The sequence below is a fragment of the Balaenoptera ricei genome, chromosome 16, assembly GCF_028023285.1.
Source record: "Balaenoptera ricei isolate mBalRic1 chromosome 16, mBalRic1.hap2, whole genome shotgun sequence".
In the NCBI taxonomy this organism is placed as follows: Eukaryota; Metazoa; Chordata; class Mammalia; order Artiodactyla; family Balaenopteridae; genus Balaenoptera; species Balaenoptera ricei.
The window spans coordinates 61,132,081-61,144,183 of record NC_082654.1 but is presented as its reverse complement, the minus strand read 5'-3'; the positions used below and the strand labels follow the sequence as shown (position 1 = coordinate 61,144,183).

General features: G+C 52.4%; 1 protein-coding gene across 3 annotated transcripts; it reads right to left on the bottom strand.

Moving 5' to 3' along the window:
- Positions 1–264: 264 nt before the first annotated feature.
- SYNPO2L (synaptopodin 2 like) lies at positions 265–11,402 on the bottom strand. Of its 3 annotated transcripts, XM_059901039.1 has the most exons (5): positions 11,136–11,402; positions 9,737–9,888; positions 8,791–9,305; positions 3,979–5,521; positions 265–508 (listed from the first exon to the last, which is right to left on the bottom strand). In XM_059901039.1, the coding sequence occupies exons 1-5, from the start codon at positions 11,238–11,240 to the stop codon at positions 418–420; spliced, it is 2,406 nt and encodes an 801-aa protein (XP_059757022.1). In that variant the 5' UTR covers positions 11,241–11,402; the 3' UTR covers positions 265–417. The 3 variants fall into 3 exon arrangements, with proteins under 3 accessions (XP_059757022.1, XP_059757021.1, XP_059757023.1); XM_059901038.1 differs by lacking the exon at positions 265–508 and having other exon boundaries at positions 1,848–5,521; positions 11,136–11,400; XM_059901040.1 differs by lacking the exons at positions 265–508; positions 8,791–9,305; positions 9,737–9,888; positions 11,136–11,402 and adding an exon at positions 7,495–7,681 and having other exon boundaries at positions 1,848–5,521.
- Positions 11,403–12,103: the final 701 nt, after the last annotated feature.

Sequence of the window (12,103 nt, the reverse complement as noted above, 5' to 3'; positions counted from 1 at the left end):
GAATTTCTGTTCACAATGGAACTGCCCTTTGAAAGTTCCTGGATAGGCTGGTCTTTCCTTTGGGAGGGCAGATTTTGGCAGGATAAGGGACCAAATTAACCAAATCCAGTAGTTAGGCTATCAGGGATGATGTGGGGGAAGACTTGACCAGTTTCTGCCTTTTCATCCCCATTTGCTGTTTGGGTGCTCAGTTTAGCCTGCTCTGCTAGATAGATGTCACTGTTTTTTAAAAAAATTAATTAATTAATTAATTTCTTTTTGGCTGCATCGGGTCTTCGTTGCTGCACGCAGGCTTTAGTTGTGGCGAGCAGGGTCTACTTTTCGTTGTGGTGCGCGGGCTTCTCATTGCGGTGGCTGCTCTTGCTGCGGAGCACGGGCTCTAGGTGCACAGGCTTCAGTGGTTATGGCTCGCGGGCTCTAGAGCACAGGCTCAGTAGTTGTAGTGCACGGGCTTAGCTGCTCCGTGGCGTGTGGGATCTTCCTGGACCAGGGCTCGAACCCGTGTCCCCTGCATTGACAGGCAGATTCTTAACCACTGAGGCCGCCACCAGGGAAGTCCCAGATGTCACTTCTCCCTGAAGGGGTACACATAGGCTTCTGACCTGCCAGGGCTTTACTCTCTGAGGCTCCTACTTGGGATTTTCTTCAAAGGGAGCACACACCCCATAGGATCTGGACTGTCCCATTCACACTGGTCAAGAGAAGCCTCTGGGAAAGGGCACAAGCTTGAGAGCCCCCTCCAGGGAAACCTGTCATTTGCCCGGCACCTTCCTCAGTAGCTGCGTGAACATCCTGGATCCTTCTCCATCTTCTGCTCAGGTTTTGTAACCAGCTGCTGCACCTCTGCTGTATCCACCACCCTCTTGTGGCTGCCTTAGGAAGTGGCTTTTGTAGTCCCCAGAATACCTTTCTGTCCCTCTGTGAGCTACCCACTCTTCCTGACCATGTCCTTTTCCCATCCTGAACTTTATAGGTTCAGGTTAGGGGCTGAAAGGTCGCCCTGCTCCCCTCTACTTGGCCTCTGCCCAGACCAGTTTAGCCTCCAGATTCCTCATCTTTTGTCCTTTTTCTCCATTCTCTCCTAACCCAAAGAAGCAATTAGATGAAAAAACATAAATAGCAAAAGGTAATTTCATCATCATTACCATCCTCCCCTCAAAAACCAACCAAAATTTTGGTCTCTTATGATTGAGTACCTAAAACTACCTAGTGAATGAAGACAGAATATTTAGCCTAGGCTCGCTGAGCCCTTCCTTTGAAATTCTGAGAGGCTGCATATTTGGGAGAATCAGGGTCATGGGCCTGGTTATTGGCACAAATCTGCCCCCTGCTGGTAAAACTGGGGCAACAGAACTTCCCCTTCTCAGAAGTCTAATTCTAGCCGCCTTTCAGTGCCTTATCTTTTTTATTAGTCTCAATCCATGCTGATCCACCCTCTCTCTCCTTCTTCCCTCTCTCACCCCACCTTCAACTTCAGCCATTGCTTTCCCTTCATTTCCTCCAGGGTATTGGGAAATGTTGATGGCGAAAGGCTTAGAGGGCCTTTCCAGATTGTCTAGGTTCTGTAAGCTGAGGCCTCATCTGAGAAGTATGGAGCAGGGGATGGAGAAGGGGAGAATCTGGAGAGAGAGAACTGGGGGAGTGATGGAGGTGGCTACATTGGAGCAGGACAGAATTGGTAGAGAAGAGCAAAAGACCAGGGGGTGAAGGGCAAAACAGTAAAAAGTAGGAGGGTAGGAACTGAGAAAAGAGATCAGGAATCAGGAGATCAGGGGAATGAATTAGAGAAGATGAAGGGGAGACCAGGATTTAGGTATAAAACTAGAAGAGATGACAACAACAGAAGATATGGGGCATAAGTTTATTCTTGTGCACAAACCAAAGTACTGTGACCCACACTCAATATGCAAAGGAAATTATCAATTTCCAGATCAAGCAGCAAACGTGACTAGTGGTGGTCATGGTGAGAGGGGAGTCCATGTCCCTCTAGGATCAGAGATCAGGACCTGAAGCTGGAAAGAAATAAGAACTAGGGTTTGAGGGATGGGGTGGAACTAAAAAGAGGTTTTGGCTCTGGGTGTTTCCCTGCCCTTTCTCAGGTAGTTATGACAAGCTGCAGAAGACAGAGGGACAGATTCCAAGGAGGTAGCACAGATACCTGTCTTTCAACACTCAGCACACACTCTCGCATCCCTCCACCATCATCCCCCTTCACTCTAATACATTCTTCTCCCTCAAATTTCTCCCCAATCCCACTTTTGTACATGATTGGTTTCTTATTATCCAATTTTACTCTACCAACACTGTATTCTCCCTCACCATGCTTCTCTCTGAGGCTCGATCAATTTCATTCATTTCTGTTCTGCTCCTGGTTTCTACCTCACTTTCCACATCATGGTTCTTTTCTCCTTTCTGTCTTAAGTTCATGAGACAATGAAGCCAATGATTTGTTCGTTCTCAGAGGACATTTTCTTTCTTTCTTTTCACTTCTTGGATGCTTTGTTGCTCAGCATGGGCCTCTCAAGTTGCTAACTTTCTGAAATCCCAAGGAACAGAATTCTTAGTTCTACTCCTGGTCTAGCTGGTATAACTCAACCCATACAAACTGCCCTGGTCCTTCGAGTCTCCTCATACTCTATGAATTTCACCCGATGCTCTACACCTGCTACAGACGATGATCTTTAACTCTAATGAGTCTCTTTCTCCCCACCAGACAATCTATGTGAGGATAACTGACTCTTCTTTCATTAGTGCAAGGGTAAGACCCAGATTGGGTCTTTATTTAGACCGCTCCTCTTACTCTTGCCTAAGACAGAAGAGCACATCTGTGTGCATGCACACACTTGCACACACACGCCTAGGAAAATGCCAGCCAAGCTTGGGAAAGAAGAGTGAGGAGCAGCAAGTGATTTCGTGCAAATAGGGGTCAGTTCAGTCCCTTTGCTGCCTGTCTGGTGGTGAGCTTCTTGCCTGAGGTCTCAGTGGTAACTTCTCTGTGTCTTTCTCATTGACTGTTAAAACAAGGCCCACAGAAAAAAGCACAAATGTAGAGAAATGGAGACCAGTGGAGGAGTGTAGGTGAAGAGACAGAGTTAAAGACAGAGATCCAGGCAAGGAACTACAAAGAGAAGCACAGACACCAAAGCAAAGATAGTATTATAGGTTGGAAAGCAGCAGGGAGGTTAGGAGTCAGGAGGAAGCTGGGAGATGGGACACCAACTCCAAAACTTTCTCCGGCAGGAGGGAATTTAGCCTGCAAAGGAGGTGGGGCGGGGGCGGGGGCAGGCGGGTTGGGTAGAAGCAACTTTAGGAACTAGATATTCCACCTCCCCTTGGTCCTGGGAGCCGTGCCCTGTTCAGTGGTGGCCTGCCCCAGGCCTCCACACATGAGCCTGCAATCCCGTTCTAGTAGCTGAGAACCGGGGCCTGGCTACCTGGAAGCCACAGGAGCTGGGGGAGGCCCCAAGACCCCTGGGAGACTCTGGAGGAGGGGCTGGGCTAAGGACAGGGGCTGAGGCCTGCTCTGCCCTCCAGATGGGCTCATCCAATGTAGTGGCTGCTCGGGGGGCAAGCACAGTGGGTGCCAGGGGCTCTGCAGTGGGCTGGGGCGCTGGAGTCGAAAATCGGCGGATCTCCTGGACTCGGGCAGTTCTGGGAGGCACTGAGGAGGTGGGTCCAGGAGTCGGGGGAACCTCATCAAAACAGAACATGGCACTTTTAAGTTGGTAGGGCTGGTGCCGCATGAAATCCAAAGCCTTAATGCCCTGCTTGGGGGCTGCCCGAGGCCCTTGGGATTGGATCTTACTAGGGAGAGTTCGGGCAGCTTGGGGGAAAAAGGGTGAGAGCAATGGGTTGTAAGCAATTGGAGGTGGGGCACGGATATTGGGTGAATATTTCCAGGAAGGGGGCAGGGAGGGGGTAGGAGAAGGGCTTCTGGGCCGCGGGCCAAGGCCAGGACCAGGTGCTTCCACCACATACCTGTCCGCTCGGCTCTGACGCTTGGCAAACAGCTCCCCACCCCTGCCCTGAAGCCTTGGTGGTTCAGGGATTCCAGCCGAAAGGGCCGCCCCATTCACTAACCCATCGAGGAACCCTCGAGAAGGGGGCTTGGGAGCCACTGGGGGTGGAGTCTTAGGAGTCGCAGGGGGTGGGGTCTTGGGAGCCATTGGAGGCGGGGTTTTAGCTGTCACGTGAGGCAACGTCTTGTAACTCCTGCCCCCTGGTGGCTGCATGAAGTTGCAGGCTTCAGCCCCGAGGCTCAGGGCATCCTCCTCTGGACAAGATTCCGCACCCCCAGCCCGGGGTTTTTCATCCAGGTTCTGCACCAACGATAGCAGCTCCGGGTTGGGCGAGTTCTTCGTCTCCTCATTTCCCGGTCGGAACATCTGCTTTCGGGTCCCCCGACGCCGGGCCTCCTGGAGGATGCCGGTGCGAGCAGCTGGCACGGAGATACGCTTCTCCCGAGCGCTGGAGGGCTCAGGGGCTGCGGGGCCAGGGGCGGGGGCCTCTGGGCGTGCAGCAGGTCGCAGAGGCGCCGATAGGAAGATAGAAGCGGTGGAGGTCATGGCAGCTCCGCTAGAGGGGGCGGGGGGCTCTGGGGCTCCGCCTGGCGTAACAGGACGATTGGGGGCGGGGATGTATAGGGAGCTGGTGGCCGTCACGGGGCCGGAGGAGCGTGGGGTGCTGGGGGAACCGGGGGTTGACACGTGGCTGGGAACCCCTGAAGAGAAGCTGGGCAGAGGAGTGGTCCCCTGCGGAGAGGACAGGAAAGGCGGTGGGACGGCGCTGAGGCCTCCCAGGCTCTCATTTGCCCTCTTGGGAGCCAGGGGCCGGAAAATAACCGAGGTGGTACCTGGCCGCTGCCCTTGTAAGCCCGGAGTAAACGGCCTGGCTGACCGGTTAAAGATGCTTGGAGCTGGGGTAGAGGCTCCACCGCTAGGGAGGAAAGGTCTGGGGCTGGCTGCAGGGGCCGGCGAAGGGCTGGATGGGAGCACAGCCGCCTCTGGCGGAGCGTTTTGTGCCCGAGGTGGTGACTGCAGGCCCTGCCCGTTGAGCGTGACGGCTGGACCATCCCCGGCCGGCTCCTGGGTGCTGGAGTCTGCGCGCTGGCGCTGCTGTGCAAAGAGTTGGGCCCCTCGCCCAGAGGCCTCACTCAGCTGCCCTCCCAGCCCCGGGCCCTGGCCCTCTGCTGCGCCTGAGCTCGGCCTGGCCAGCTCCATGTCCAGGTAGGGGCTGTCCCAGTCGGACTGGTTGGTGAGGCTGCGGGCGTCGGAGAAGGCCTCTTCGTCCAGCTCGGACTCACTAGTCGGAGGGACGCCGTCCTCCTCCCCAGCGCCTGTCCCCGCGGCAGCCCCAAAGCTCACTAGGGTGTACTTCTTGGCTCTCTGCCGACGTTTCTTAAACATCAGTACCCCCTTCGAGTGGGGGTTGGGGGCTGCGGTTAGCAGGGATGCAATCGTCCGGCATTTGGTCTTGGCCTCCTTCACACTTCTCTCTTGGAGGCTCTCTGCCCTTTGCAGTTCTGAGGAGAGGAGGAGAGAATGGCCAGTGAGCATCTTCTGTTCCCCAAGGCTCTCACCCGTCCCCCGCCCCCCCAGCCAGCTCCCTCAGGCCTCCCACCTCTGGTCTTTTCACTGGCCTGACCCACAAGGTCTTTCCTGCCTTTGGCAAAGTCCTCTAACTTGGGGCCAGAGTGGAGGTGAAAGGTGAAACCAAGGACAGTTGAAGGGAAGGCAGAGGGTAGTTGGCTGCCCTGACACCACTCTGACCACAGCTCTCCTCCTATCCTCTCTTCCCTCCTATCTTTCAGGAGATTGCTCTTACCCACACCACACGCATGCCTCCACTGCTTCCCTCCATTCCTGGCTGGAAATGTGAGGCTGAGGTAGAAGGGGGTTTACTTCCCATGGCAGGCAAGGACATGAAGCAGGTCCCAGGGTAAGAAAAAATAAGAAGGGGCACTTTTCTCCCACCAAAGAGACCCTGTTAGGGGACTTCTCAGAAAGTTTGGGACTTATCCCCTCTTCCTACCCCTTACCCTATAATAAGGACACAAAGGATCCTTAGCAATGAGGATCTTCATTCATAATTCCACTATCATCATGTGATCCACATCATATACATCCAGAGAAATAACTCCCACCACACATCACTTCAACAAGAATATGGCTCTAGGGAGAGGTGGCTATGGGCATATTTTCTCATCTGTACTTTTCTCTCTCATCCCCATATACTCTAGCTTATATACATCCTAGTTCATATACACATGTATAAATACACGTGTCCACACAAAAACATACATGCATACTCAAGGTGGCCCTTCTTCCCAGAATTCCCCTAGCAGAGACACTGTCACTAACAGCTGGGGCAAAATTTAAGTGCCTTCTAAATCCAAGGTGCTCCTCTGTGCCTCAAACCCCTGCTACTCACAGGCAGGGATGGCTTCAGATCTGAGATGCAGGAAAAGCCAGAGTGCTGCTCGCCAAGGAAAGCTTCCAGATCTTTAGGATATCTCAAAGTCACCAGTTGATACAGTCTCCTTTCCCCCAGGCTGAGGGTGGGAGTGGGGTGGGCTTCTTTGACAGTCAGAGCTGCCCCCTATTTTCCAAGCCTTCTGGGTAGAGAGCTCAGGTAGACACTACCAGGCAGGCACTCAAGCACTGTGTGCTAAGGGGAGCCAGGACAGGGTTTCCCATGCCATGTGGGGCCTGGGAGGTGGAGCCAGGAAATGGGAACGCTGCCCTGCTGCTAGGACCCTGACTCGGACACAGATACTCTCCGATCCATGATCCCTTGTTCCTCCTGAAAAATTCCTGAAATTCCATCTACGTTCCACTCAAGATATCACAGCTCCCTTCTGATTAGGGCTCTCATTCCACCCACTCCAACGTTCATACCACACAATAGTACTGTGGACTAGAGATAGGCACTGGAGTCATAGTTTAGTTCAGATTTTTGGTTCTTGGGAGAGTTACTTCATCTCACTGAAGTTCAGTTTCCTCATCTGTAAAGAAGGATGATAACATAACGTCTACCTCATAGGGTTGCTATGAGGTTTAAGTGAGATAATGTAGGTAAATTTAGCATTTAACCTAAGCCCCACTGTGAGTAATTATTACGATCAAAGCTTTCTTGACACTAGCTGCACATGTATCCAGACACTTTCTTGTTCACTCATATCTTCTCCCACGGACTCCCACATACATGCTTTCATGTATTCATAGATTACTCACACTTCTCTCTCACACATACACCCTCTCTCCATGAGTTTTCCATTGCTCATGTGGTCACAAACCCCTTTGACATGTGGCCATAGCATCAGCCCATTCTGAGAAAAGGGCAGTGAAACTCCTAAGAAAAGAAGGAAGAGGAAGGAAAAAAAGGAGGAGGGGGTAAGGGAGTAAGACCTTTCCCAAAGACCTCCCTTCCCAAACTGTTGATGTAGTCCCCTCCATTCTAGATTCCAGAACTCTCTTGGCTGTGGGAGGGTAGTACCTGCATAGAACGGGTCCTGGAGCTCAGGAACTGGGCTTGGGGCTTTGTCGCAACTGGCTTGGCTGAGAGGCTCTTGGCTGATGGGCTCAAAAGTCTCCATGCCGAGAAAGGCAGTGTTGGCTGGAGCAGGACCAGTTTGAGCCACCCCCCACGCCTTTTAAAGCCCCTTTGTCTTATCCCCAGAGCTGGCAGCTGAATGAGCTCACTGTGCTATTTTTGGAGCCTGGCCCCCTCCCTTCTCTGGGCTGCCCCACAAGCCCTGGTATGATGGACATGGGCACCTGCCTACCCTTTCCCCTACCCCACCACACTGGACAATGAGGTCTGCTTGGCTAAAAATATCCCTGAGCTACTCACTAACTACAGTCTCACCCAGCATGATGGGGAAGGGAGAGGGTGCTAAAATGAGAATTGGGGATAAGCATGAGATCGTGGGTGTGCATCTGGAATTTCTTTGTGGGACATGGGACACTCTCAGGGATGTCAGATGGTAAACTGTCACGTCCTTAGCCTCTATTCCAGACTTAGAGGCACAAAATACTATGGATCAGGAATCAGAATGGTGGAGGGGAGGAACGAGAGATGAGAACTAGAGGGGTAACCCTGAGATTTCCAAGGTGACAAGAAAGGTCTCTAGAGGAGGGGTATGGGAGGCATAGACAGGGAGAAAGTTCACTCTTAGACTTTGTTCTGTAGCTCACATCAAAAATAGTAAAGAGCCTGAGATAAGTGGAAGTGGCTTTTTCTGCCGGGGCCTACATTCTCGCCTAAGATAAGAAGCCAAAGATCCCTCCCTCCACCACTTCCTAGAGATCTCGTGACTATTCCATAGCCTCCCAGTCCCCAGGAATCCTAATGGAACTAGCAATGTCAAAGGTAGCTCTGTTGCTGTGCCTGCAGTTAACACTGAAGGGTCACTTTTTCCCTGTCCTGCTTCCAGATACTCCCCTGACCCATGTCTGCACTCTGCCCTCACCCCGTCTGACGCCTAGCAAAATCATGGCAACGACAAGCAAACCCTTCATCAATTCATGTCCCTTTCCAACTTCCCTACTTATCCTGTTCCTGGGTTGGCTTGAGCCCCCTGTACTTTCTTGTCACTCTAGTTCAAACAGCAAAACTAATGGGGATCGTGAGAATAATTATTTTCCCCTCCTATCCATTACTCTTCTCCACCTGTCCCCAAGACTGTATCCAAGGGAAGCATAAGGTAGGTGGAATGTATCGTTATGGAGGGTTAGATTTAGGGCTCAGACTGAAGGATCCTGACTAAGGAAAAGGAGTTCAGGCACTCACTGGCTTGTTTGGCCTTCTGAGTATAGGTGGTAGTCAGATCTTCTGCCACTGGGTGGGGAACAGGCCCCACCATAGGGATGAGATGAGGGCCAGGCCGGAGGGGGCCATGGGGCAACAGCAGGGCCTCAGCCGGGGGTGGCTGAAGGGTTGTCCCATCCTCCCAAGATGGGGAGCTCACGCGGCTGTCATCCTGGCTGGGAGGGCCAAGGACACCAGGTGCTGGCTCTGCGGGGCTGTCAGACAGGTAGACCTCGTCAGGTGGGGCTCCTGGAGGGGTGGGCCTTGTTGGGCCTCGGCGGCGGGGTCGGCGGGGCTTTTCCTGGGTGGCTGGGCCATCAGCATCACTGTCTGTCTCTCCATAGTAAGCCTCACTGTCAGGGGGAGAGAGGAGGCTCCCAGGCTGGAGAGGCTGGGGAACTGGAGCACCAGGGGGCTCAGGACTCAGCGGAGACAAGGGTGACAGTGCCTGAAGCTCACCAGGGGATGGAGATCGCACAGGCCCCTCGTCCTCTACCCTGGATGGAAAAGAGGACAGAACTTGAGAAATGAGCTGGATGACTGAGAGCTAGAGAGATCTGGAGGAGATGGGAGAAGGATGTAAGGGGAGAGAGGGGACTGGCATGTAGGTGAAATGGATGGGCTGGGAAGAATGGAGATCTGAAGATGAACTGGTAGGCAGATCTGCTTGGCAGGCTTTGACTGGAAGTGGGTTTAAAGAGAGATGTGATGATAAATAGACAGGCAAGGGGCCTAAATAGGCCCACGCACCCACATTCAAGTGCTTTGGGAGGCATACACAAACATCTGTACTCCAGCACAGATACACAAGCAGAAGTGGGTACTTGTCAGTAGCTGAAGTCAGGCCAGTGAGACACAGAGCTGAGACAGGCAATGGAAGCCCTGGACTAGGGGGATGGGTGTAGGCTGGGGTGGGAGGGGTCCATACCGCCGCACGGTGAGGACAAGCTGATTCCCTGAGTCATCGATGAGGCTCATGGCTCTGGCATGAGAGAGGCTGGTGCAGGAGACCCCATTGACGGCCAAAAGCTGATCCCTTTCCCGGAGTCCTGCTCTGCCAGCCTGGCTCCGTCTTCGGATCTGAGAAGGTGTTGGAGGAGAGACTGTAGGTGAGGGAGGGCTCCAAGGGGGGAATAGAATGAAAGGAGTTAGGACAGGAGGGACCGGTGTGTGGATGGAATTTTACTTTACAGGGTAAGAAAGGATGGGGAGGGACAAGGGGTGACAGTTAAGGGGGGGTCAATCTAGAGGGAAGAAGGTACAGATTTGCGAGAATAACACATCCTTTAAAGGGAGGTAGGGTAATCACTGAATGAAAAAGACAGGGAAAACTGCAAGGGGGGACGGGACGTACTATTGTAGAAACGGTGGTTATCCCCTCAAGATTTTCGTCCAAAGGAGATATCTATGCTAGCCAACAGTTCTCTTCTAGTCCTTGGAGTCCTAGGCATCATTATCTACACAGTCAAGATTTTAGAACAGTACTCCAGATTGGAGGGAGTCCAGCAGATTCTGAAGGATTGCGATTGTGTATGTATATGTGTGCCGGGTGTGCACACACATGTACATATGTTAAAATAATAATAGTAATAGTGGCTATCATTTATTGAGTGCTTACTAAATGTTAGGCACAGTGCCAAGCACTCTACATGTTTTATTGAATTTAATCCTTAGAAGTTAGTACCTATGGAGTAGGTACTATCATTACCTACATTTTACAGTTGAGAAAATTAAACCTGTGCTATGAAACCAAAATGGTAACAACTTCATCTGACAGGTCATATCTTGCCATAACCCTCCTAGCCCTAAAAAAAGTCTTGCCTAGTGAGAGAAGGGATCTGGCGTAGGGAAAGAGGGGGACTGAAGGCTGGGGCAGGGGCAGGGCAGGGCTGGGCTGGGCTGGGCTGGGTGAGAGCCTCAGATCGTCACACACCAATTTAGTTAGAGAGAAATTACAACCTTTGCTACATTCCTGGAGTTTGGAGCAGAGGCACAGACCCAGGAGAGCAAAGACTGGATGGCCAGCCCTGGGCCTCTGCTCCTATGTTGCCAGCCCTGGACCTCTGCTTCTATGAAATTGAGGCACAGTCTTCCTTTTTTCTCTGCTCCCAGAAACCAGGAACTCCCTTTCTAATAGCCCGCCACAAGAAGGCTGTGCTCAGACACTACTCCCCCCGTCAGATCTGAGCATGCTTCCTCGACCACCTACCCACCCCCACTCCACTTCTTCACAGCCTCCCACTTCTCCCCCCACAGGCCACCACATGACTCTTCCCAAGTTCCCTTGGGTTCCCCTTTCCCTGAAACCTCAATATAGGCTCCCTTACCTTGGATACCTGTAAAGGTTTCCTCTGCTCGGCCCCCCCCTGAAGTCGGAAGCCCCAGGGGGCTCCCCCAGACAGTGTGACCAGCACCTCCTCCTCAGCACCCATCTCTCAGCTTGGCCTGTGGCCCTCGGAGTTTGGACAGTGTCCCAGGGAGAGAAGTCGAGGTGCTGGTACCCCGTCCGGCCTGTCTGGCTGTCCTGCTTCTGCTGCCCTAGGCCTTCCACCCCACACCACACACCACAGGCAGGCAACTTGGCCCTGAGATCAGTACAGTCCAGCACACATGTCCTGTCAATCGAAGCTGTGCTCAAAATAGTTACCGGCTGTACTCCCCTCCCTCCCTGAGCTGTATTACTCCCAGAGCTAATTATAGTGAAAACTTCTGCCCTCCCGTCTCCCATTCTCCTGCATGGGCTTTTTACTCAGGACTCAGAGTACTAGCTCTGTGGGCTCTATAACTAATGTACATCCTTTCAGGGACTGTGCCTTCCCTGATAGGATCATGGACTAATCCCAACTGCTCTCCTCCAAAGCTTATTCAAAAGTGGCAGCAGCAGGGGCTTCAATTCCTGAGCAAGGAATGGCTGGGTTTGTCCCACAAGATTGCAAGATCCCCAGAAAAGAGTGCCCCTTTGCTGTATGAATTAACCTATTAATCAAAGTGGAGATTCATATCCCACTGCAGTGCTGGGTGCAATGTAGAGGAACTCTGTTCAGCCTGCTCCAGCTGAAGTGTTGCCTGTTCCATAAAGCTTTTCCTGCCCATCTCCTGACTCCCTACCTATAGAATTAATCCTTCCTTCCTCTGGGCAAAATATGTATCTTGTTCGTATTTCTATTATTGTAGTTTTCAGCCAATATTACGGTTTGTTTATATGCCTGTCTCCCTCCTAGATTGTGAGAAACTTGAAGGCAAGGACTGTGTGTAACAGCCAATCAACAGCCCACAGAGCAATGACTGATGTAAC

Bases quoted from the DNA above. Each gene is read 5' to 3' on its own strand.
- SYNPO2L (XM_059901038.1), bottom strand. From the start codon at position 11,240: ATGGGTGCTGAGGAGGAGGTGCTGGTCACACTGTCTGGGGGAGCCCCC. The intron at 9,889-11,135 runs GTAAGGGAGCCT...ACACCTTCTCAG, and splicing joins AACCTTTACAGGTATCCAAG to ATCCGAAGACGGAGCCAGGC. The intron at 9,306-9,736 runs GTATGGACCCCT...TTTTCCATCCAG, and splicing joins CTTGTCCTCACCGTGCGGCG to GGTAGAGGACGAGGGGCCTG.